This window comes from Schistocerca piceifrons, chromosome 1, assembly GCF_021461385.2.
Source record: "Schistocerca piceifrons isolate TAMUIC-IGC-003096 chromosome 1, iqSchPice1.1, whole genome shotgun sequence".
NCBI classification, from domain to species: domain Eukaryota; kingdom Metazoa; phylum Arthropoda; class Insecta; order Orthoptera; family Acrididae; genus Schistocerca; species Schistocerca piceifrons.
In genome coordinates this window covers 495,637,840-495,664,883 of record NC_060138.1, presented here as the reverse complement: position 1 = coordinate 495,664,883, position 27,044 = coordinate 495,637,840, and the positions used below count along the sequence as shown (strand labels likewise).

Below are 27,044 nucleotides of genomic sequence, written 5' to 3'. Positions count from 1 at the left end.
CTTTTATGGGTACCACCCTGTCATGTGCTTTACATGAGTTATTAAAACTGAACACCTTAAGCAGTGTGGCTAACTGAGAATTTGAACCCAACTCATTTTTAAAGTCATTCAACAAACACTTTGTTGCACTATCTTTCTTGGTGAATGTTACTGGACTAAAAAAAAAAAAAAGGTGGATGATCCATGGTTACATAATTTAAAATTTTGGATAGTACAATTTTTACTCAATCAGTGCAATGAAATGTGCTGGTGGATAATTCTTATATTAAGAAGATACAAGATGATTTTCATTTCTTGGTCAAACTGAAGATGAATTTTCAAAGCCTCAAATATAACATTAAAATATAAGACTTTAGGATATAAGAGATTGCTGATAGGCAAGGCATATTAATTGTGGACTTTTACTGTTATCATTATAATGGCTCCACAAATTTCTAAGCAAATCATAGATGTGAATGCTGCCAGCAACGGGAAAATATATGTTGAATATTTGACTTCTCAGTCTGGTACTGACAAGACTGTTTAATTTAGTCAAAACAGCACTGACCATTACTTAATGGTATTTACTTTCAAAGGTAAATAACCTAGAAAAACTTTCAATATGAATTTCATGAGATAGACAGACACAATAAATTATGACAGAAAGAAGTGGAGGTATGGAGGACAGAAATGTGAACTCAGTACATTACGAGCTCTTTTTCCAAAGTTGAACTACCTGTGAAAGATGAGGTTCAGAACCCTTAACATCCTTTAAAGCTCCTGTGAAATAACAACTTAACTTGAACAATTAGAAGTGCGCAAACAATAATTCCAAACATGAAAATCTAAAACTTAATTGTTGTTGGCCGACACTTCCAGTTATTTGTTGGTCAGCTACAACTGAAGTATGGGGGTTGTGCATTTCTAACAGTAACTGAAGTGCAGTTGATGGATACTGCAAACAGAATAACACTTCAAACAGCCTCATGGATGACATGGTATGAGTCTTGTAGCAGTTAGTTTAAAACAGTTGGTGACAATGCAATTTCATAATGAAAATTTGAAAGGTATTTGCAACAGAAAAATGTACAAGTAAAGTTCAATAATTTCAATTCAGCTGCACTTGTTCACAAGTAACTACCTACCCTGAGTAACAACCTACATTGCAAACTGGGATACAGTGTGCGGAGGGAGATGACCGACAAAATTAACTCAAATAACTACTCCATTCATCTTTTGGAAACTGTAGTAGCTCTTAATTTCTGGGAAATTACTCTACTGATAGAGCACTTCATTCGAAAGTTCACACTGTTATAAGATGAGGCTTTTTCCCCAAATTTGTCCTCTTATATTCATAGATTAAACTGTTGCTGCTGTGGTCAACATTTTAACATTTAGAATAAATGGGGGTCATCTTACATTTAGAGATGAAGCTTCAGCTACTGAGGTCACGTGCAGATTTATTTTGAAGAATTTGGTAGCTCGGGGATGGCCAAATCATACTCTCATTTGAACGAGCTCAAGATTTCCCGATACGCTGAAGCACTTGATACAGTATAAATGTTGCTCGAAAAATCACATGACGTTTGACTCAAGTGGCATTAGTGTAAGGGATATGCGAGAAACTATGAACTAGCCACTAAGGAGAAAATAGCATTAAGTTCTATCATCTTATAAATCTGAACATGTTTGCAATGAAAGTTCTCATACATATACGGATACTTTATACAAACACTAACTCTGCTTTTTAAAGGACGGTAACATTCCAAAGCTAAAATATCCTTCAAAAAACATTACTTCCTTCTGAATACACATCAATATTTTATTTGGTTATGAGAGACTAATGATTTACTAAGTGCATTGCAAATGACAAATTTAGTCATTGTTCACATATAATGAGGTGACAAAAGTCATGGGATATGTCCTAATATTGTGTCAGACCACCTTTAGTCTGCCAAAGTGCAGCAACTGGCATGAACTCAAGTCACTACATGCCACTGCAGAAATAGTGAGCTCTGCTGCCCCTATAGCCGCCCATAATTGCAAAAGTGTTGCCGGTGCAGGATTTTGTGCACAAACTGACATCTCGATTACGTCCCGTAAATGTTCAAGGTGTGACCAAATCATTCCATCAAATTGTCCAGAATGTTCTTCTCAAACAATAGTGGCCTGGTGACATGTTTGGGAACATGAAGTCCATGCTTGGCTGCAAATGGCGATTTCCAGTCAATATTTGGTTTAATTGGACCAGAGGATCCAGTACCTGAAATTCCATGTAAACACAGCCCACACCATTATGAAGCTACCACTAGCTTGCACAGTGCCTCGTTGACAACCTGGGTCCATGGCTTCATGGGGTTGGCAGTTGGCGCCACTCTCAAACCTTATCATCAGTTCTCACGACTGAAATTGGAACTCATGTAACCTGGCCACGGTTTGCAGTAATCTAGCGTCCAACTGATACGGTCGCAATCCCAGGAGAGGCATTGCAGGCGATATCGTGCTTTTAGCAAAGGCACTTATGTCATTCATCTGCTGCCATAGCCCGTTAACACCAAATTTTGCTGCACTGTCCCTACAGATACATTCGCCATACGTCCCACATTGATCTATGCAGTTATTTCATGCAGTGTTACTTGTCTGTTAGCACTGAGAGCTCTATGTACATGCTGTTGCTCTCGCTTGTTAAGTGAAGGACGTTGGCCACTGTAATGCCCATGGTGAGAGGTAATGCCTGAAATTTGGTATTATCGTCACACTTTTGACACTGTGGCTCTTGAAACCACCAATGCACTGCCCTTTCATACCTTGTGTACATCATAGTACTACTATCTGTATACGTGCATATTGCAATCCCATGACTTTTGCCACCTCAGTGTATTTGAATACCGGGTAAAAATGTTACCAACTTTTAATCAGTTTTAGAACATGGTGACCCTCAGATGACACAAGAAAGAAAATTAATCGAGAATGAAATGTCTAACAAACGAAAATCATACTAAACTGATTGTAATTGTTATTGTGGGAATAAACTACAGCAGCAAGACCAAGACAGTACAGCAGATGTCAGGAGATCCTAGGACGAGCAAAAGTACGAGAATAGGACTGAATTGTGTTGTGATCTCTTATTTAAGTATTTGTTGCTGTTGCTACATATGACTTGCAACCCAGAAGATATTACAGTCTGTATTTCACAGCTGCTCAAGCATAGCACCACAGAAAAGGTTGGAGGGGGAACAGTGATATCAGTTTGGCTGAGAAGTGCAGAGACAGGAGTAGTGGGTGGGCAGCAAATTATGTCGTGTTGGTCAAATATGGGAGTCTATATTCTGTACTCTGGCTTCTTGTGAATATCTACAACATATAAACTGCAGTTTGTCTGAATCCATTTAGTAGCTGAAACTGAATTGAGTTTAATATTGGACAAATACTCAACACTAGTGTTCATTTCTGCAAGAGGCAGTAAAAGTCTAAATGGGGTCAGTGGTGTACTTACATGTTTTGTGCCGCAATGTTGTTGACACTCACTGTGATGTATGATGGGAACTAAATGGGGTATGTAAACCGCTGGTTCTTCGCACCCAATGAGAGAGTGGTGGTCAGACAATATGTTCAGAGTGAGAGACATTGTAATATCCTCACATTAGTGTAGGAGTGAAATCTGGTATGCATTTGGGAGCTGGACACCAACAACTGTGTTCTCAGGTCCCACTGTAACCACAGCTTCAAAAATCACAACATATTTGGGAGAAACAGCAGGTAATTGTGACAATGAAGATATAAAGTTCACAGTTGTGAATTTAGGATGATGATGATGACGATGATGATTATTATGATTATTCCAGAATGAGATTTTCACTCTGCAGCGGAGTGTGCGCTGATATGAAACTTCCTGGCAGATTAAAACTGTGTGCCGGACCGAGACTTGAACTCGGGACCTTCGCCTTTTGCGGGCAAGTGCTCTAACAACTGAGCTACCCAAGCACGACTCACACCCCGTCCTCACAGCTTTACTTCTGCCAGTACCTCGTCTCCTACCTTCCAAACTTAACAGAAGCTCTCCTGCGAACCTTGCAGAACTAGCACTCCTGAAAGAAAGGATATTGCGGAGACATGGCTTAGCCACAGCCTAGGGGATATTTCCAGAATGAGATTTTCGCTCTGCAGTGGAGTGTGCGCTGATATGAAACTTCCTGGCAGATTAAAACTGTGTGCCGGATCGAGACTCGAACTCGGGACCTTTGCCTTTCGAGGGCAAGTGCTCTAACAACTGTGAGGACGGGGCGTGAGTCGTGCTTGGGTAGCTCAGTTGTTAGAGCACTTGCTCGCGAAAGGCAAAGGTCCCGAGTTCGAGTCTCGGTCCGGCACACAGTTTTAATCTGCCAGAAAGTTTCATTATGATTATTATTAAAATTAGTGATACCACAAATGACAGGGTTAGTAAGCAAAAAGGGTAGAAAAGAAAATGGCCCACAAATTAATGTAGACCTTTCTTTTTCTTTGTTTTATTTACCCTTGTATTATCAAAATGTAGACAATCAATAAATGATACAAGTATTTAGGAAGATATTTTATGCCAATAAAACAGTTTGTAATTTTGATTAGTCAGAATATATTAAAAATAAATTTTTCCCAAGGACCCTGTTAAAATAAAGAGGATTATCTTACATTCAGAATCATTTTGTACTCAGGTAAATGCAGTATACAGGAAAGCCTACCACAGTGTGTGTGTCATATTTTAGACATCATCTAACAGCACTAATGGCCAGTAATTTCAGTAAGTATAGGGAAAACTTTGTTACACAATACTACCATTCTCTTGTTATTATTTTCTAGTTCTTATTAAAGGATTTTAAAATGATGTTTACAAAACAATGTTAAATGATATTGGAAAAGTATGAAGATGTTATTTTTTATTGATTAAGTATATTACGTAATGTGTTACTTCAATGAGAGACTACATCTTTGGAGAATGTTTAACAAATATTCCAGCAAGTGCAGTGAAAACAGTGGAGATAAGGTGTTCAAAAGTGTAATTATCTATTTCTCACGAAAGGTGTGGAAAAGTAATGGCTGGAGGGGGTGGGGGCACCTTGATGCTCCTGTTGTTCTATGTGTACCAAGAATGGTCCACATTGATACCTGTCTTCACTACATCTCTCTACAGTGAATTCCTATTTCTCTGCAAACCTTTCTACACGTATTTCCTAATGCATGCACAAGAGCATGGGTTCCGAAAAAGGTAAGGGGAATTATGTAAATCCTATTAAATGTCACTGCAGAGTTGACAAATGAATAAACATTCAAGTAGGTATCCTGATAGTGCTGATCACATATTTTCTTAACAAATTATAGAACCAGTAACGTATCTCCAGATATTTCAAATTGATATTCAAAAATAAAATAAGAATGTGAACTAAGATTTTATGTGAACCAGAAATTCATTAATTTTCATAAAAAGATTAACTTACCACATTTGCAGCTTCATCTTCATCATCTCTTCTTCGGCCCACATCATACACTCTTACAAATGACTCCTCCACGGAGTCTAGGACACCTTGGTTTTCAACAATTGCGATCTGGGTTCCACTTTTGTTGCAGGCCAAGTCATACACATTCTTCTTTACATCAATTGTTGCTTTAAAGAGAAAAAAATGTAGTTAATACAGTACTGGAAAATTCTGTTTGGAATACAGATCCTGACACTGTATAATCTTAAGGGCAAAACAGTATAGGCTAGAAGAGAGAGAAACAATTAGAAAACAGGATAGGAATATGGAAACTCAGAAAGCTCTCTCGGGTGTGGGCAAGGGTAGAGACACATTACCATTAGCAAAAATGGATGTGACGATCGGGAGTGGGGAAGTTGTGGTAAAGATTAGAGGGAGATTCGAACCTCTGAGGAAACGGTGAGGAGGAGCTCGAGACTTGTGAATTACACTGCAGTGAGGTAATAGAATGAAGCAGTTGGGGTTATGAAGATTGAAGAAAGTGCACAAGGATTGGCAGAGTAAGTATGTGATGCAGAGAGAGAGTTCCCTCATACAGAATTAACATTAGCTGGTGCTAGGAATAAGGATACCCACTGCACAGGCTGTGGAGCAGCCAGATGCCACCCAAGTAGGGCTCAGTGGCATATTCTACCACTGGCTGGTCAACTGTTTCCATGGTCACAAGGTACTGGTGTCAACTCACCCAGATATACAGTTGGTTGGTGGTCATTCTGGCAAGCTGCACAGAAGATGCAGAGGAGCAGTTGTATGCTGCAGCTTCCATCACAACAAATGGACATGCCTCTGATGGTGCAGGATATGACAGTGACCAAAATGGAATGGGATAGGTCTTTCGCATAGACATAACTCAAGTGTCAATGGATGGGAAGTAGTAGTGGATGATGCTGCACCTCACTTCAGAGACTCAAAGTACAATTACGTGTGTGTGTGTGTGTGTGTGTGTGTGTGCGTGTGTGTGTGTGTGTGTGTGACAGAGACAGAGAGAGAGAGTGCGTGTTGCCGAAGTAAGTTAGTGTTATGGTTAAGACAGTGGACTTGCATGTGGGTGGAGTGTGGTTCAAATCATGATCCATGGTTTCCCTGTTTGCTTTAACTCGAATATCAGTTGTTCAACAAAACAGACATGGGTGATCCCCCCACCTGTGTGTGTGTGTGTGTGGGGGGGGGGGGATGTGGGTGAGGGGAGGGGAGAGGGGGAGGGGAGAGGGGGAGGGGTGAGGGGGAGGGGAGGGGAGAGGGGGAGGGAGGGGGGAGAGAATCAAGTCCATTTGAGCTATCTTAAACTACGAGTGTAATCCCAAAAGTAAGGTCTCCTATTTTTTTATACGTACATAGACCTGTTCATTTCTACAATGGTTTACATCAGTTTACAGCTTGAACATTTAGCTATTTTTCGACACAATCACCATTTCTGTCGATGCATTTTTGTAGCCGCTGTGACAGTTTTTGTATGCCCATGTCATACCAGCTCGCCGTCATGCTGTTCAGAACATTATAAACCTCTTCTTTCACCTCGTCGTTGGAGCTGAATCGCTTTCCGGCCAAATGTTCTTTTAACCTAGGGAACAGGGCGCCAAGTCAGGACTACAGGGTGGGTGGGTGATTATGTTCCACTGAAACTGTTGCAGGAGACCAACGGTTTGTCGAACGATGTGTGGGCAAGCGTTGTCATGGAGAATGTGTATGCCCTTGCTCGACATTCCTCTTCTCTGGTTCTGAATTGCCTATTTGAGTTTTTTCAGAGTCTCACAGTACCTGTCAGTGTTAATTGTGGTCCCAGCGATTCAGCTCCGACATCAAGGTGACAGAAGAGGTTCATAACTTTCTGAACAGCATGGCGGCAAGCTGGTATGACATGGGCTTACAAAAACTGCCACAGTGTCTACAAAAATGCATCAACAGAAATGGCGATTATGTCGAAAAATAGATAAATGTTCAAGCTATAAACTGATGTAAACCATTGTAGAAATAAACAGGTCTACATACTTATAAAAAATAGGAGACCTTACTTTTGGGATTACCCTCATACATACAGAAAATCATACGATTCTGCTGCCAATTAACTTTAAAAAATGGTAAAGGTTCCTTATATCTGCATAGATTTACTTATAATCTGATTATATTATAAAAAAGAACCATCCAATAACAGCAGCTCAAAAAAATAAAGATATTTGTTTCATAGCTGTGTCCTCAGATCTCAGATTATATCTTTTGCTATCTTTTTCACTTGATGAGGCCACACATCATAACAGATTTTAAAAAAGGTGACAAAATTAATGTTTTTATGCTTACCTATACACGAATAGTCAAATGCATCAAGAGTTTTAAACGATGAATCATATGGCAAGTCATCTTCTGTCTCTTGTTCAAGCAGGCGAGTATATATTATACTGCCATCTCTTGTGAAATTAATTTCACACTGATCGAGAACAGAGACAGTTCGTAATAAATGAAATGTTCGAAGATCCCAGACTTCTGTATTACAGACTACCTGTAACGGATGAAAAAAAAAAGTTTGTTACTGATCAAACATATTTATTCACATTTACAGATGCTACTCTTACCAAAATGATGCTACCATCACATAAGTATTGAAAAACTAATACTTATCTATCAGCAGCTGACATGCACAAACAGAATTTGACAAATATTATCTTAGAGAACCAAAAGTTTCTTTACGCAGATGCGATAAAATTATGTATTCTGGGATGGAGTAGGAAAGTCACATAGGATTGCAGGCCAGTGTTGGCATGTCAAGGCAGCATGTAAGTTAACTGGATACCAGGCTACAAACAGATGAGAGTTGAAAACCCAAGATGATGCAAAGAAGGTAGCCAGCAACTTGCATATTAGAGAAGTGCTGACAAAATACAAAAATTGGTCAAGAGAGAGAAAAAGGAAAGAAAAAAGACAAATAGTGTGTAAGAAGCCTAATAAAGGTACAGAGAGCAGTAAAAGGGAAAGATGATCAGATGAACGAATAAATCAGGAAATATACAGTAGTGGCAATAATAAGGGAGATTAAAGTAAGTTAAGGTACGTAGAACAAGGGATATTTTGAGTTTAACACTCAGTTAACATAGAGGTAATTAAAGATAGAGGGCAAACCCAATTAGTCAAGAATATGTGAGACAGTTGCTTATGGCTTAACTGAGGAACTATCCCAGGATTTTCCTGATGTAATTTAGACAAACTCCTGAAAAAAAAACTAAATTAAGGAGAATGTATTTAAATCCTACACCTACTGAATATGAGATGAGTTCATCTGTCATAAAATCCCTTTGTTGTGTGGAGCCATATGAATGATTAGGACAAAGAACACACTGCAATGTCCATCTGCTAAGAGATAAGGTCCTGGTACAGGTATAAATAATCTAAATCACCCAAGAATGAAGAAATCAGCTAGGTGATTATTATAGTAACCAGGGGCATACAACAGTCATTTGCAGCTTTAAACAACTGGGGAACACACTTTGTTCTTATACCTGAAATTTTCGGTGTAGAATAACAACATGTACAGAAATCTACAATGCTTTTGAACACTTACAGCCATCACCCAAAATAAAAGGAAGTCTCCACCAAAATCACAGATTGCCCTTTTAGAGTCAAACACTCAGTGTTCTGATATTCACAACCTAGAAGCAGCACATAGTGGTGCGTATTCACCCTCAAGAAGAAATCTAAGCCTTAGGAACAGTGCCTCGTTTGTAAGTAAGTTTGAATGAATCAGTGAATGAAAGGTGCTTTGCCACAGACAGGTTTAACTGACCCTAACTTCTGTCCCTTACTTCCAACCTCTCTTCCTACCATTGGTGCATCACACTGAATCTCAATAGTTAAGCAATGACTTGCAGGAAATCTCACATTTTATCACTGTTTCTTTTACTTTCATCTTTAGCTGCAAAATCAATCAGTCCGATTTACTGAATAAACATGAATCCTTGTGCACAGTGGATGGACATCTTTCTCTGAATCTGCAAGGAAAGGAAGAAGGGAGTCCTAGAAATTTCTGGACTTGTCTGTCTACTGCGTACATATGAAGAAGGGCTATAAATAACCTCAGTTCATTGGTGTGGACAAGAATTTTCTTGATGTGGTGTCTTTTCATCTGATCTAATGTTCTCACAATAACATGCAGTGTTAAGTGAACTTGATTAACAAATATTGAGAGCACATTTCATTTATGGCCATTAATGGGATCCCTCAATTTACACCAATCAATGCGAACAAAGACATGGCTGGGATGATAACCTAAAATTTGGGGAATCACAGACCTAAAATATTTTCTAGATTATTATTAACCCCTCCCCATTCTCACATTGTGTTCTTTTAAGTCTAAATGAAGTCTAGATCTCTTCAACACCCAAGTTGGTAGGTATATGGTTCCATCCTTGCTTGAGAGTACCTGTACATAATACTACTCTGTCAAGGGTTGTTAGACTCCTACTAGTTTTGTTGCTCAAGAAGACTCCCAAAAAAACTGGTGGAGGGTGAGAAACAATATGCAAGGCTGATGACCTGGGAAACAACAGGATATTATAGGCCTGGTGCCCCATAACAAGATGTCACCTGAGTGCATGAGATGGCTACCAGCTTCATCGCAGAAACTGTGAGTATGGTCGAGTCTGAATGTTTGCAATGGTACTCTGAACTTCTCATAGTAAACAGTGGCAATACCTTTTGAGTATAATAGCGGAAATTAAGCATCCATAATCTGACAGGGGTTACACACAAGCTTTGCAAAATGCGTCAGATACATACTGTCAAGCTGGTTGAATTGTCGAAGGCAGCCTCACACACAGGTTGGAAGAACATTTCACTATTTGCAGTATTATACTCTAACCGATAGTGGTCATAAGGTCTGGAGTCACATGGGGGAATCCTCAAGAAATTCTGTGATAATGTTTGATAACATATCTCCTAACTTCCACTATCACATGGAGACTCTTACTGCCCCTCTTGATGCATCTGGTGTGTACCAAACAAAGAAAACGGCTGCTTGGGTAGCAGAAAAAATGTGGAACATACTAAGATTATTCAAGTTATTCTCAAATGAGAACTTACATCTTGGCAGATCAGAAAGAAAATTTATTAATCTTTTAGTAAACTACAGGATCACCCATAGAAAGGTTCCAGAATTAGTTTCACTTACAATAATAATAACAATAATGCCCACACAGTACTTGGAAGCAGAAAGCTGGCTGAAACCAGACATGAATTACAGTGAATCCAAAATGTTGGTGGTGTATTTATTACTATACAGAAATCAATGATACCTAGTCAGCTTGTTATACTCTGAATGCGGAATAATTTGTGTAAAGGTAAGCACCAAAGGTGAGTCAAAAGTGGAAACTAGAAAAAGGAGCTGTGGTGGCAGAAAATTTTTGATGGAATTTGGAGAATATCGTGAAGCAAGTAAGTTTCCTGCTCACACTTTTGTTAATGGAGGAGGTAGGGGGAGGAATTTGTCAGCTGCACAATGGGAGACATACGATATAAACTGGTGTTGGGACATGAAGGAGATTGTTATGAATTACTTCAAGCAATGTCTTAGACCTCCTAGTACTGAACAGATCAAACCCTTCGGAGGGAATCGGTGACTATAAGGCTGTTACAGTGCCAATGAATGCAAGGGTTACAAGAAATGTCAAGGAAGATAGGACAGGAAAGAAATTGAAATATCTGACCAGCCAACATGAAATATTCAGCTCCAGGGAGGAAGATACAGAGCACATGTGGATAAAATTCGAAAACAATGCACCATAGGCCTTAGATCTATATGTGCTTAAATCTATATGAGGGATGGGAGACATCTGCAGTGGTTTAATTGCCACACTGAGAAGTTGCTACAAAATCAAAGTCAGCTTCATCACCAAGAAACAGAAGCTGAAAAAAATCCAAAATTAAGGTAAGAAAAGCAATGCAAAAAGTGTTCAATGAATTTGAAATACATTTTTGCCACCCAATATGACTACAAACCCTAAGCATTTTGTCTAAGTAAAGACAGTAATTGGATCCAAATCATCTATTCAGTCATTTAATTAGTATGCTGAGAGAGAGAGAGAGAGAGAGAGAGAGAGAGAGAGAGAGAGAGAGAGAGAAAGTTGTAACAGTGAATACGGTCTAATCGTCCAATCGACCTGTTTCGCAGCAGATGTTCATAATATACATCGTCCTCTCAATAGTTCCTCAAACCCTTAAATGGCAGAGGCTGAGATAGGAAATTGTGAAATAGAAATTTACCTAAAACAGCTACACAGTGGAAAGGCAATAGTATATATTACAGGTTGTCAAAGACATGAAGGGTGCCAAGTCATTAGCAAGAAGCTCGGTCTCATTTTCAAGAAGGGCTGTTGGACAAATGCTAATAAACTGTAGACCTTATCTCCGATTCTAATCAATTGTACAATTACAAAACATGTTTTACATTTTTTGAGAATGTATATGTCCTCTATACAAATTAACATGGGTTCCACCACAAGTGATCTAGCAAAATTCAGTTCATTCTATTCGCTATGAGTTCCATAGCACTACAGATGACGCAAAGCTTGATAGCATGAGGATGGCCTTCGATACAATTCTGCACTGCCCTTTAATGAACAAAGTATGAGTCTAATATGTACTGGACCAGATTTGTTACTGCATTGATCTTTTTTTACTGCATCGACCTTAACATGCCTTTCTTAACAGAACAAAATCAACAAATGCGACGGTAATTTCAAGAGTATATCAAGGAAGAATTATAAAATGTGTATATAAATGATCTCGTGCAGGGGTGTACAAACCCAGAGGTCGCATGTGGTCCAAAGAAAGTATCAATGCAGTCCAAGAAGTGAGCACCTGTCACAAAATCTGTAAAAATTCCATTGTGGCCCAGTCAAGTCAAAATGTTTGACATCCCTGATCTTGTGGATAGTGTCAGAAGCTCTGTGAGATTGTTTGCAGACTATCCTGGTTGTCTACAGGAAAGCTGCAATGCCTGAAGACATATGCGTTACGGGGTGGAGAACTGCAGGATTCCACTAGATAGGTGTGATGTAGATTACATGGAGGATGCAGCTGCTCAGGTAGCAGAGTACTTGTGGAGTGCCCAAGAGGGCTAAGTGATAGCCTGAGCACCTCTGATGAAAAGAAGATTCTGCTGCCAATTAAATTTAAAAAATGGCCAAGGATCCTTATATCTGCATAGACTTACTTATAATCTGATTATCTTGTAAAAAAGAACCATCCAATAACAGCAGCCCAAAAAATAAAGATATTTGTTTCATAGCTGCCAATCAATATGCAGAGAGTGAAATAGGAACCCTTACAAAGTAAAGATACTAGTAAAAATATAAGTAACTAAGTCTCTGAATGTACTGCTCTCCGGGAACACTATCATGCTCAAATTATACTCAAAATTGAGAGCTGGACATAACTCAAAGCAGAAAGTTTTGAACTATTTAATGATACACAGAATGTAAAGTGAACAGACAGGTTAAATGGCAATAGGAGAGGAAGTGTTCACTACCATTGAAAAAATATTATGGCTATCAATTTTAAAACTGAGTGACTGGAAAGGTATGTGGACAGAAATGACCAGTTTAGGTGAACCCAAATGACAAACAGAAGTTTTTAGCAGGCACCAAAATCTTCTGTAAGATTTTAAGAACCATTCAAAAAAATCTGTTCTCAACAGCACCAAAGTACCCCAGACATGCAATATTAGTTAGAGGTGACCTTAATCTACATAGCATGGTCTGGGATGTCTATTGGTTTGTTGCAGATAGTCTTGTTAATAAGTTTTGAACACATTCTCCAAAAACTTGCTTGAACAGCTAGTACAACAACCCACACACAATGGAAATTTTTTGGACCCTTTAGATGTAAACAGGCCTGACCTTATTGACAGCATTAATGCAGAGACAGGGATATCACAGCAGCACTGGTCACTAAAGTTAAAAAATCAACGATTATCATCCTACTTAGAAAGTAAATGGTCATCATTCAGCGCCAATATGATGGATATAGTGGAAGTATGGGCAATGTTTAAAGTGATTGTAAATCATACTCTGAAGAAGTATGTGCCAAGTAAGTAGATTTGGGACAAACAAGACCCATCTTGGTTTAATAACAAAATTATGTAAATGCTGAGGAAGCAGAGGTTATTCCACTCTCAGTACAAGAAAGTATGTGCAAATGACAACAGGCATTTGTGCAGCTGACAAAAAGTGAATGCGCTAAACTACTATGTCAACATTCATATGTTAGTCAAAGACTATCTCAGAACCTGAGAAAATACTGATTCTACATAAAATCTCTAAGCAGGTTGAAGACTTATATTCAGTCAATCATACCATAATTTGACCATCACAAGGATTGCTGTACAGAGGACATATAAAAAGGTGCCCTGGAATTGAGAAGTAACTGAAAGAGTTGAAAATCTATGTCTAGATAGAATCGCACTTCCATTTTATGGAGAGTGTGCTTCAGTAAAGGTCCCTTAAGTCACCACTTCAGTGGCCGTGCATTCAAATGTCAACACTGAGCATGCCTAATTTCTGACCTCATATTATGGAAAAGCATGCTATGAAGCCTTTCTAAATGTGTAGAGCAATATCAACCATGTAAGATATTCGGAATGTGCATCTGAACATAGACAAATGAGATAGTAAAGTTCCATCTAGTAACAAGCTGGCCGTCTCTCTTCAGTAAAGAGCTAGGTTATACCATATTGGATTTCAGTTGAAGCCTGTATTTGGTGGGCTGCATTTTTATTTATATAACTTACGTTCTACCAATCTATGTTGTTTCAAAGCACCAGCACTTGAGGATCTTTTGAAAATGCATCATTATTTAAATGATTTGTTGCAATAAAATAGCAAGATGTATCATATTGTTAGCTGCAGAATATTGGCTGTATAACTTGTGTGTTATGAAAATATACCGTTTCAAGGCAACAGCACATTGAAGATCCATCAAAAAATGACTGTTTTTGGTACAATTTGTTACAATTGTGTTCTAATCCAAGAACACTGTAATTTATTGCTTGAACAGTACACACACACACACACACACACACACACACACACACAGACACACGGAAGGCAAGGTACAATACAATTAGCAATACCCAACAGGCCAGCAGAGCCTTGCACTCTGGCTGCATACACAACTGCAGTCATATTAGCAGGCCATGTGATCTCTAGTGGCTGAACCAAAGCACAAACTTAACATGCGAACTACAAAGCAGTGCACACACAAAACTGGTAGCTACATCAAATTAAGTGTGGCTTATTGATCATGTACTCATACATAGACGACATGCTTCAGATATATTAGAAGTGGATAGTTGTCGTCGTGCACATGAAGATAGTGATCACTATTTGATAAGAATCAAATATAGACAGAGGATGGATGGTTACAGACAGACCAAGAAAACTATTGTGCCACGGTTTGATGCTAAATTAAGAAATGATGAAAACACAGTACAACAGTATAAAACTATTTTGACAAATAGACTTAATGAAGTTGAAGATCAGGCAGGCAAGATTATCGAAAAAAGATGGGAAACAGTCAAAGGTACAACACAGAAGACAGCCAAAACTGTACTCGGTAAAAAGAAGCAATTGAGAACCCAAGTCTGGTTTGATGAAGATTGTATGAGGAAGATATAAGGATAGAATGAGGCAAGAAAAAGAATGCTGCAGAGGAGAACAAGAACTACCGTAGCAGAATACCAGAAGAAGAGAAAGGGAGCAGAAGAGAGAAATTGGAAAACAGTGGATTGATGAATTAGAAGAGAGAAAGACTATGAAACAAGGAAATTCTATGTGCGGGTGAAAGACATAATGAAAGGATTCTAACATAGAGCAGTTTTCTGTGAATATAAGGAGAGAAATCTGATTGGAGGGAAAGATCAGCTTTTAGATAGATGGGTGGTGTATTTTAGTGAACTAATGAATACAGAATCAAAAAACGAATGTGAAGTAGACGCTGCTGGGAGATGAGTTGGAGCAGGAAGTAAACAGAGAAGAAGAGTGCCAGGAAACTGTCGAGGAACCTACACTGGAATAAGTTAATGCTAGTATCAAGACTCTTAAAAAAAAATAATAAAGCTCCAGGAGAAGACAATATTACAATAGAAATTATAAAATATGGTGGAGAAAAACTAATAAGAGTTTTGCAAGAGATTATAGTAGAAATATTGTGGAAAGAAAATAGGCCGGAACAGTGGAATACACTATGACCTATACATAAGAAACATGCAAAACTGACTGCAAATTATAGAGGAATTGCACTCCTCTGTATAGAATATAAAGTATTACAAAAAATCAGTATATATGTAGGAGAGTATCTAGGAGACTACCCGTATGGTTTCAGAACTAATAGATCTACTACAGACCAGGTTTTTACCATCAGACAGATCACTGAAAAATGTTATGAGTATAACATCGATGTCCACCAGCTGTTCATTGATTTCCAACAAGCATATGGTAGTATCAAAAGGGATCAATGTAGGAGCACCCAACAAACTAATAAGACTGGCCCAAATGACTTTGAGAAGAACAGTAGGTAAAGTTAAGGTTGAGGGCACTTTATCGAAGGCATTTGAAGTTAACCAAGGATTGTGACAGAGTGATGTGTTCTCCACTATTCTGTTTAATGTCGCCTTGGAGAAGGTAATGCGAAACACACAGAGCGGTAACCCTGGGGGAACACTGTTTAATAGAGTGACACATGCTCTCGCATATGCAGATGATATTCATTTGATATCCAGGAGGAAACAGGACCTTGAAGAAAAGCTCAAAAAAATATAAAAGTTATGGAATGGAGATGGGGCTGACAATTAAAAAGTCAAAGACAAAGTATATGTTAACATTTAGGAAAAGGTATAGTGAAGGAAAAAAAGCATGACTGTCACCGGGAAAGAATTTGTGTGTTTTAAATATCTTGGGTCACTGGTAACTGAGAATAATGATATGACAGAAGGAATACATGCAAAGATTACAGCTGGTAACAGGAGCTATCTCACACTGATTAATGTATTTAAAGCAAGAAGCCTTAGTAGGATCTGAAGCTGACATAGTATTGTACAATAGTGAGATCTGTGGTGATGTACGGTTTGAAGACTTGGATAATGACGTAAAATGATGAGGTGTTGCAAATATGGGAATGGAAACTCTTCACGGCAGTGAATCATAGGGGATTTTGATGAATTTGAAATAATGAAGAGATCAGAGAGTTATACAACAAACCAGACATCACGACAGAAACAAAGAGTAGTAGACTATGTTGTTTGTGACATATGGAAAGAATGATGGAGAGCAGCACAGTCAAGAAAGTTTCCAAAGGAAAACCAAGTGGACACTGCATAATGGGTAGACCAAGGACCAGATGGCTATACAACGTGGAAGATGACTTGAGAAGAATGGGATTTAGAAGATGGAGAGCCAAGGCGGCCAGCAGGGAAGAGTGGGCAGAGATTGTCCAGGAGGCAAGGCCCTACATGGGCTGTAGTGCCAAGGAGTCAGTAAGTAACAACATACTGGTGATTAAAGCTTTCAGGAGATACGGTCTAAAACACGGTCAGGTGTTGTAAAAGTTCAGTGTGGCCTGGTGGGAAGAAGCAATAACATGTGAAATTACAAAGATGTGTGTATTTAGATCATGTGCTGCTAATCCCAACTTTTTTTTAATCATCTTTGGATTTTCTAAAAAGTTTTTGGGATTTCTTATTAATTTACTGGAGGTATGTTCCACAATATTCGATGTTATATAAATGTAGGTGCACTCTTTCTCATGAATGTGTCTATTCAATTGGCTTTATCTACTAAAGAACTTGCACTATTTGCAGTAAGATATTTTGCATTTTCTTGTTTCAAGCCTGAAGATTCTGCTACTGAATAGAAACAGTGATCTAGAGGGGTGGAGGGGAGAGTGCATGTCGGGGGGAGGGGGGTGGGGCAGTGCGAGATGGGCACTGAGTGGGAGGGAGCCATAGTGCGGTGCGAGGGGTGGGAGGGGGAAGGGGGGATGGCACAGAGCAGTGTCTGGCAGGTGGGGGACAGGGTGGGGAGCAGAAGACACAGGGGGTGCAGTGCGGGGGTGGGGGAGACAGCAAGGGTGGGGGAGACCGCAAGGGTGGGGGAGACCGCAAGGGTGTGAAGTCATCAAGGTTTCATGAAAGATATATTCTTACCATAAGAATGCAATATCAATTTAGTCAAAAAATGTGAGGGGGAAGGCAGAAGGGTGGGGGATCATTCAAAGACAAGAGGTTGACCACTATTTATCTTCTGGAAGAGAGAAACTACTTAAAGAGCAATTTTAGATAGGAAACAAAATCCATAGCTTTCAGAACAATATGTTTCTTCTTCAGTGATAAAAGAAGATCAGTACATTGTGGATGTATGGATAGCAATGATTTATCTAGCAACTATAAATCACTCTAGGTGATGTGTGGAGAACTGTAGGTATAACTATGCTCATTCTGAGGCATTGCTTCAGAAACTCATTGGCTATGATTTGCACCTCTTCTTATTCTAAAATGGTTCAAATGGCTCTAAGCACTATGGGACTTAACAGCAGAGGTCATCAGCCCCCTAGACTTAAAACTACTTAAACCTAACTAACCTAAGAACATCACACACATCCATGCCCGAGGCAGGATTCGAACCTGCGACCATAGCAGCAGTGCGGTTGCGGACTAAAGCATCTAGAACTGCTCAGCCACAGCGGCCGGCTCTTCTTATTCTGTTCTTTTTTGTATGAACCAGGACAACCTTCCTATATAACATTCGAGTAATTTACTAAAAGTTTTTGTTTCATCGAAACAGATATCTCCGGTTTTGAAAGCTAGCATATGTGTCACTTTGTATTAGCATTTGAGACATCACTTGATAAGTTTTTGTTGATTTTATTAATTAGTTGAGTACTAACTGCTAAATTAGAAGTGTCAGAATATCAAAATTGTCACATACCTCTAATCCATTGGGATGGAATACACCACTTAAATTTTGATTGAGTTTGTCAAACTTATGTATTTCTTTGCCCGATGTAACATCCCACAGTACACCATCTGAAAGTACTAGTTCATCTGTCGGACTAAATGTTGCTTTATTTTTTGTATACTGGTTCGATATTTGTGGAGTTAGCGTCTGAATTTTTTTGCCTGTTGCAACATCATATATCTGAAAATAACAATAAATAACAGTAATATTTCAAATGGTAAAACCTTTACAAAACTACTGTTAACACTATACATGCATTTTCAGCAAATACACTGCAACTGACAATCATACTGATAAGTGAGAGGAGAGAGGTAGGAGGAGGACGAGAAAAATACCACAGAGATGGGAGTGGCAATGCCTCTGATTTGCCCAAAGCAATGAATGACAAAGATTACTCTTATGTAGTGGTGAACACTTGTGTGTGCTACTCACCATACTGTATTAATTATTTAACATTGTGTTTTGAGATAGTTCATCCACCATCTACTTGATATAGAAATGTCATGGTACACTAAATGTTGAAGCTGTATCGCTGTATCAGAACATATTCTTTAAATATGTTGTCCAGTCACATCAATGTGACCACCTGTAAAAAGCCGGAATAACCACCTTTCGCAGCACAAGCAGGAACAGACTCAATGAGACAATGATGTAGGCTGGAGCAATTAATTAAAATTTGTACCAGCACTGGGACTAGAACCTGGGTCTCCTCCTTACCTAGGCAGATGCGCTATCCACTGCACCTCACTGGCAATATCACCATTGCATGGAATACCATACATCATCTCCTCCACTGATACAAATTCCAATCCACGCCTCAGCCCATGTCTTCAGAAACATCAATTGCAAAAGTCAATGACGTTCTAGAAGGTACCAACAGGGATATGAAGGCACGCAAACTTCAGTGCTGTGATCAGCTGCACTAGGTTTCATGGTTGAGGATCCAAGGTGAAAACGATCGAGATGGTCCCACATATTCTCGAATGGGTTTCGATCCAGGGGAGGGATTGGGAGGAGGTGGGAAGGGGGGCAGAGGAGAATGGTGACCAATGATGATGATGAGGTCCCATACTCCGAGGAGCGTAGGGGATGATGAGGGAGACCTGCACTACCGTACTAGGCAAGGTCCTAGTGGAGGTGGTTTGCCATTGCCTTCCTCCGACCGTAATGGGGATGGATGATGATGATGATGATGATGATGATGATGATGCAGACGACAACAACAACACCCAGTCATCTCGAAGCAGGAAAAATCCCTGACCCTGCCGGGAATCAAACCCGGGACCCCAAGCGCAAGATGCGAGAACACTACCGCAAGACCATGAGCTGCGGACAGGTGACCAAGGGAGTATGATAAAATCATCCTGGTGCTCTTTGAACTATGCACATACACTGTGAGGTGCTCAACATGTTGCACTGTGCTGCTGGTAGATGCCATTGTGCCGATAAAAAACAAACTGCATGTAGGTATGGACATGGTCCCCAAGGATAGAGGCGTACTTGTTGAGGTCATCTGTGGTCGGTGGCAGCGATAATTTCCTTACGTGCTAGGTCTGCCTTGGTGATAAGGGGTGGGACGGGGCCATAGAGGTCTGAAGGGCACAAACAGACTGTCTTGACGCAGTATGTGTGTCCGGACAGTCAAGCGAGCCTGAAGGTGTTTTTTCTGGCAGGTGCATGGCGATACCTGCTGTGGTCAATGCCATGTGGAATACCAGTGCTAGTGGAGTTACATGAACCTGTTGCAGTGTACCTTCTGTAACGACAAGCGACTACGGCTGTTGGTTAGGCCCTGTCTGGACTCTGTGCATTTGTACAGAAGTAAACATCGCAGTCTGCTTAATTAGGGCAACCTTGCCACTGCACTGCAGAAAAGGTGATATTCTGCGAAGGTTACGGCACTGTATTGATTTCACCTTAGTTTCCTGAAGGGTGGAGTGTGAGATTGGTGGAGTAATTTGAGATGTACTTCACAGTATGATTGTCCATAGTGAGCACGGTCCTTACATACTGATAGAATGGAAGTATCAGGCATGTTGGCTCCAGGAATGTTTTGGTGGCTCCTGTTTGAGTAGTGATATTAAGTGATCGCTAATGGTGTTTCAAGCCTTTCAATTGTTTTTAAATTTTAAGCTCACAGTGTTTAAACTTGGTAGGCCTTGGGGTTGTTTAGTCAATTACTGTTACTTTAATCTAATCTGCAGTTTGTGGAACAGTGTAAATTTGATTTCTGGTGGATAATCATAAACTTGAAACATTCATTGATTTAATTGATCTTCCAGCTGTCTTGCTGGTGTTATTTAAAATTTATTACGGTTTTGAAGTTTCTTTCCTTTTAAATAAGTTTTAAAGTTACCTTGCACATTGTATGGATTTGCTGTAAGTGTTTTATAGCTGTTTGTGTGTTAAAGCTCTGTTTTAGACAGCCACCTTGTTAGTATTTTTCAATGTTGCTTGCCCAAGGCCGACCACTGTTGGTGTCATCTTGGCACTGGGGCATGTTGCACCCATTGTAAGAAAAGAAATATATGAATCTGAAGTTTAATTCTTACATACATATGAATGTGCAATGATTATTAATTGTATTATAACTTTGTAATAAAGAGTGTAATTTGTTAAACTTACGGTTCTGGGTTGTGGTCATGGCAACTCTTGCCTTTTTTTGTTTTTCTTTTACTCAAGTGTGTTTAAAATGCTGAGCTGTTGTTTATTACTTTTACCAATATGGTTTAAGTTTTGTGTGTTATTTTCCTTTATTTCTCAGCAAACATGGTTATGTGTTATTTTCCTTTATTTCTCAGTAAACATGAGGGGGGGGGGGGGGGGGAGAAGAGATTCTCACTTGTGTTGATCCACTGTGCCTTCCAGAATGATGAGATCACCCGGGGAATGTCACGAAAACATTTTACACACCGTAACGCTCCCTCCTCCAGCCTGGTCCTTTCCGACAATTATTGTAGGGCCGTACATGCCAACAGTCATTTGCTTGACAGAGCATAAAACGTGATGCATCTGTAAAGTCCACCTGATGCCACAGTGTGCATATTCCAGCCTTCGTTGCCTATGAACGGCAGTCAGCATGGGTGCATGAACCAGTTGCCTGCAGCAGAGGCTCATACACAGCAATGTTCGTGCGTGGTAGTTCAAGAGATTATTAGTAGCCCCTCGGTTCAGCTGAGCAGCCAGTTGCTCTTTCGTTGCACATCTATTTGCCTGTAGACATATCTAAAGCTGTTGTTCAGCCCTTTCATCTACGGCCTGGGGTGTACCACCATTGCCTCAGGGGCCGGTTTCAGATAGTGCCATTTTGTCATGCATTTACACATTAACCAAGTCAGCATGCAACAGTTTACAAACTTGGCAATTTCAGAAATGTTTCCACCCACGGGCCTGCCCTTCTGGATACGAGATAAATTGTTCTGTTTCCACACAGCTGAAATGTTTGCTGCACCCCTCCTCCCCCTCCCGATGTTCTTTATATACCCTCCATTACTAGTGCTATCACCTGCAGAATGCGAGTCTTTATTTCACGTTGATGTTGAACGTATATGGTGGTCACATTAATGTGACTGGACCATGAATAAAGCCACTGCCGCAGGCCATGCAAACAGTATGGATAAATATGGTGAACTTAAATAATAACAAAGCTAAGGTTGAACTTCACAATTTTGTTTTTTAACACTGCTAACTCTTTTATGCTAACAGCTGTCTTCAGAAACAAATGATCAAAAAAATAATTTTTTATTTAATAAACTTTGCACTTGCTACTTTCTCTGAGAGAGCAGCTGTGTTAAGTCATAGCACATCTGGGTACAAAAATAAGTTCAAATAGCTCTGAGCACTATGGGACTCAACATCTGAGGCCATCAGTCCCCTAGAACTTAGAACTACTTAAACCTAACAAACCTAAGGACCTGTGACCTTAGCGGTCGCACCAAAAATAAGTCTGTGAAACAGGGTACTGATACCAATGTGCTTATTAGCAACTGTTGCTTCAAATAGAAAACTGCTATGACGCCTGCTGATAAGCTTTCAAGTCATTTCATGAGAATTTCAACTAACATCTTATCAGATAACAGAGGAAGTGCAGATAGTCTACAAACTTCTACAAGAGAATTTCAGGAATGTAACTATTTAACACAACATAAGAACAGAGTATCTGACAAGTTGTCCAAGATTTTACTTTCATTAAGTGGTTTGCAATTTTTAAATGGTTTCTTTTCATGTCTGAAACATTTGTTTGACTAGCTTTTTTCTGGTGTTTGAAAACCAACATAACATATTTCCTAACATAGTTACTTCACATTTAACAGAAAGTGAAATAGCACAGATATACTTACTGTTGCAATATGGTTTCTTGTGCCAATTATACGATCTTGAACAAACTTGCTGAATTCAACATAATCTTCTTCTGGAAGAGCAAATCTGGAAGAAGAACAAAACCTATTAATTTTCAGTCACAAAAGCTGAAGAGAGGAAACTAATCATAAAGCAAGAATAAAGAGGCACAGACCAAACATGAGGTGTCTCATCAAGAATATTTTAGTATATGCAATTTTCAGCCACAAATCTCAAAAGCAACAACGCCAACAAACAAATTGTATCCCTAAGAATGAGCATATATACATAGAAAAGGAGGACTTGGCAACTCAGAATCCAGGTTGTGAAGGACTCCAATGGGTTTGAGGACAAGGAGAGAGAAAAACGACATTTTGCTTCTCCTTCCTAACCATTCCCAACCAGCCCCTATTTTTTTCTTTGAGAAAGAAATTTAACAGTTCTGAAAGCTTGGATAGCTTTTTCTCCATACTTTTATGTCTACTGATTATGCTTAGAATTTCATCTCCTTAAGGGGCTCCGGAACGCCCTATACTTGCAATGTTAAAATAACGCTTATAAATTACATATTTCCTCACAAAGTATTTGAGGTAGGAAGTTGAACTTTTTACAGATTATTTATTGGAATATGGGCTACAACTTAACACAGGGATTTTACAAAATTTTAGTTCAGTTATTAAAGATGATTTTTTTCAATTGTAATGAAAATTCACAACATTTTTTTGCAATTTTTTATTTATATATTCAAAAATATACAGTTTTTTGGAAAAAGGATGTGTTAAATTATGCAGAAGATACTGTGTAACATTTACTGAAAGTTTGAAACAAATATGTTTGGAAGATCCTTAGAAAACATGTAATTAGTATGAGAAAATAAAAGTTTTGGGAATCGAGCGACAAAGATTGGATTAACTTTTTAGTGAATTCCAGGTCCATAGGATGGATTATCTTCATCCTCTGCAAACTCCTCCTCCAGCTTCCTCTTGTTCCTCCTCCTGTTTACTCTTGCTTGTATTTCTAGACTCTTTACAGCCCTGTCTGCAGCCCGAAGGCGTTTCTTGTCTAAAGCAAGCATCGCTCGTTGTTGTGTTCGTAGATTTTGCTACCATTTTCTTCAGTTGCAGTTACTGCAACACTGTTCCAAAAGGTGGTCATGTATGAACACTTATCACATTTCAGTTGTATTTCACTAGCAAGTCCTATGTGCTTTATTATGGAGAGTTCCAGACCAACTTCACTACAATGAATACATCTTACACAGTTTGAAAAAATTCCTTTGAGAACCGGCATATCAAATATTTCATTCACATCCGATTCGCCCATAAAACATTCATAGTTTTCACTCATTGAACCAAGCTTCTTCTGTGAAGTATTTTCTTTCCCACTTTGACTGCTATGGGCAGGTGTACTTGAGAGGTTAGGTTCACTCACTTGGTTATCGTCTTTATTGTTTACAGTAATAACACATACCTTTGGCTTTCCAACATTTCTCCTTTTCTTAAAAGCCTTCAGAGGATTTCTAATAACTTTACTTTTACTCATTATTATACTTCAACAAAACAGAGACTCACGAATCAGAATTAATTACGAATATTTTCGAGATAACGACAGAGTAAATAAACATGAAACAATCGACAATCACACCAGCGATATATATTGAACCATCACAGGTTAGCCACAACACATACTTTATCTCACATCACTAAAATGTACCTGATGAACACGGACGTTAATAATAACACCATTTGACAGCAGTTTAACAGCGCCACAGTGGGTCGCGCCCATGTAGAACACATTTCAAAAAAAATTTAAAAATAGTTGTAGTCTTCGGAATGGAATGAATTATATATCTATTAAAAGGTCTGCAGATTCAGAAAACGCAAAAAAGTAAAAATTGAACTTTTCATGATTTTGAGCCTTTCCGGAGCCCCTTAAGGTAAACACTGGGAATATATTCCAGCAGTTTGCAATTTTCTATTTTTTTCTGGTTAAATTTTCCTTTGATACATAAGTTAATAAAATCAGATATACAGCCATTACAAACTGCACTGGCACTTGATTTTTGTAATAAATTCATAAATCAATCTTCTGGAGCAATTAATTCATGTAACAACTTCTACTGGATCAATGTTAGTCCCATGTAAACCTCTATTGTGTGGCTGTCTCTTAAGTTCTATTTAAAACCATTGCAACCATGACTGTTTCTTTTTTATGACCCGACATGACTACTTGTGTTGCTTTGCATTTTGGCAAAGTGACCAAACGTTATTCAGTATTTCCACGAAGTAACCCGAAAGGGCATTTACACTTGATCGCCAACATTGTCTTGCAAGTGCTCATCTCATAACTAAATTAGTTATCATCACTTTTCTGACCACTTACATGTTTTAGAATGTGCTCACTGTACATACAGATGATTTCAACAATATTTCTCATGTCCTTTCAGAAAATGTACACATTTTTCACGCCTGAGGATATTATGGCAGAGCTGTTATGAACTTGTGATGAACTGTCTGTTCTAGGAAAATTCAGAAGATTGAAAGGATACCATAGCAATTAAGTGAGCATGATGCGGATTCAAATGTGGTTGTCTCTTCAAGTGACAAATCTTCCAATTAATTTGTTACTAAAGATTGTTGTACGGGTAAAGATCGGCAGATGAAATCAGTCTTAGCGCAGGTCCCAAAAGTTGTATCATCATTTCTTACGAGCAGGAACCTTAGCATTGGCTACAACAGCAAAGACTCCAACAAAAGTCTCCTGCCTTTAATGTGATGATAAACTTATGGATGACAATATTATGTACAGTACCACACATACAACAAACATTTGTTGATTGTATGACAGATATTGTGACCCACAAGATAATGACCATCTGGAAATGAATACGCTGGGAAGTTTCCTATCTCCATTTCTGAAACCTGTGGTATAAAAATGGGCCTGATATATTTGCTGTTATTATGTCATATAGAAGATCCTGCAACATTCCTCTAGTAAATGCTGTTCCAACCTATGTGCCTGCTGGCGGTCAGACGGACAGGCACAGGCACGGGTACAGCAGGACAAACAACTGAAGTGTGTTGAAAGGCACCAGGGAGGTACCTGCGCTCTAAGGGGCAATGTTGGAACAGCTTAGGCTAGAAGGTACTGACAGAAATTAACTACTGATAACTATTATTTCAGTGCGCCTCTTGCAAGAATTATATTGGAAAAAAAGGGTAACATTAGTCAGAACATAACAAAAGAACAAACCCGATATTACCCCACAATTTTTGTCCAAGAAATGAAGTAGTGTTGCTTCATGGCTGTTCGGTTTTAGAAAGGATTTAACAATGGTGCCTCAAGTTCCCCCCCTATGAACCATGGACCTTGCCGTTGGTGGGGAGGCTTGCGTGCCTCAGCGATACAGATAGCCGTACCGTAGGTGCAACCACAACGGAGGGGTATCTGTTGAGAGGCCAGACAAACGTGTGGTTCCTGAAGAGGGGCAGCAGCCTTTTCAGTAGTTGCAAGGGCAACAGTCTGGATGATTGACTGATCTGGCCTTGTAACAATAACCAAAACGGCCTTGCTGTGCTGGTACTGCGAACGGCTGAAAGCAAGGGGAAACTACAGCCGTAATTTTTCCCGAGGGCATGCAGCTTTACTGTATGATTACATGATGATGGCGTCCTCTTGGGTAAAATATTCCGGAGGTAAAATAGTCCCCCATTTGGATCTCCGGGCGGGGACTACTCAAGAGGATGTCGTTATCAGGAGAAAGAAAACTGGCGTTCTACGGATCGGAGCGTGGAATGTCAGATCCCTTAATCGGGCAGGTAGGTTAGAAAATTTAAAAAGGGAAATGGATAGGTTGAAGTTAGATATAGTGGGAATTAGTGAAGTTCGGTGGCAGGAGGAACAAGACTTCTGGTCAGGTGACTACAGGGTTATAAACACAAAATCAAATAGGGGTAATGCAGGAGTAGGTTTAATAATGAATAGGAAAATAGGAATGCGGGTAAGCTACTACAAACAGCATAGTGAACACATTATTGTGGCCAAGATAGATACGAAGCCCACACCTACTACAGTAGTACAAGTTTATATGCCAACTAGCTCTGCAGATGACGAAGAAATTGAAGAAATGTATGATGAAATAAAAGAAATTATTCAGGTAGTGAAGGGAGACGAAAATTTAATAGTCATGGGTGACTGGAATTCGAGTGTAGGAAAAGGGAGA

At 39.3% G+C, this 27,044-nt stretch overlaps 1 protein-coding gene across 1 annotated transcript in view; it reads right to left on the bottom strand.

Moving 5' to 3' along the window:
• Positions 1-23,195, bottom strand: part of LOC124741450 (DDB1- and CUL4-associated factor 1-like) — a 28,645-nt gene extending 5,450 nt beyond the window's left edge. Inside the window, exons 1-5 of the mRNA XM_047248730.1 lie at positions 23,134-23,195; positions 22,825-22,927; positions 18,455-18,664; positions 7,785-7,983; positions 5,451-5,617 (exon numbers count right to left, since the gene is read on the bottom strand). Coding sequence (XP_047104686.1) covers positions 5,451-5,617; positions 7,785-7,983; positions 18,455-18,664; positions 22,825-22,927; positions 23,134-23,195 — 741 coding nt within the window. The remainder of the gene's footprint in view (positions 1-5,450; positions 5,618-7,784; positions 7,984-18,454; positions 18,665-22,824; positions 22,928-23,133) is intronic.
• Between the last annotated feature and the right edge of the window lie 3,849 nt (positions 23,196-27,044).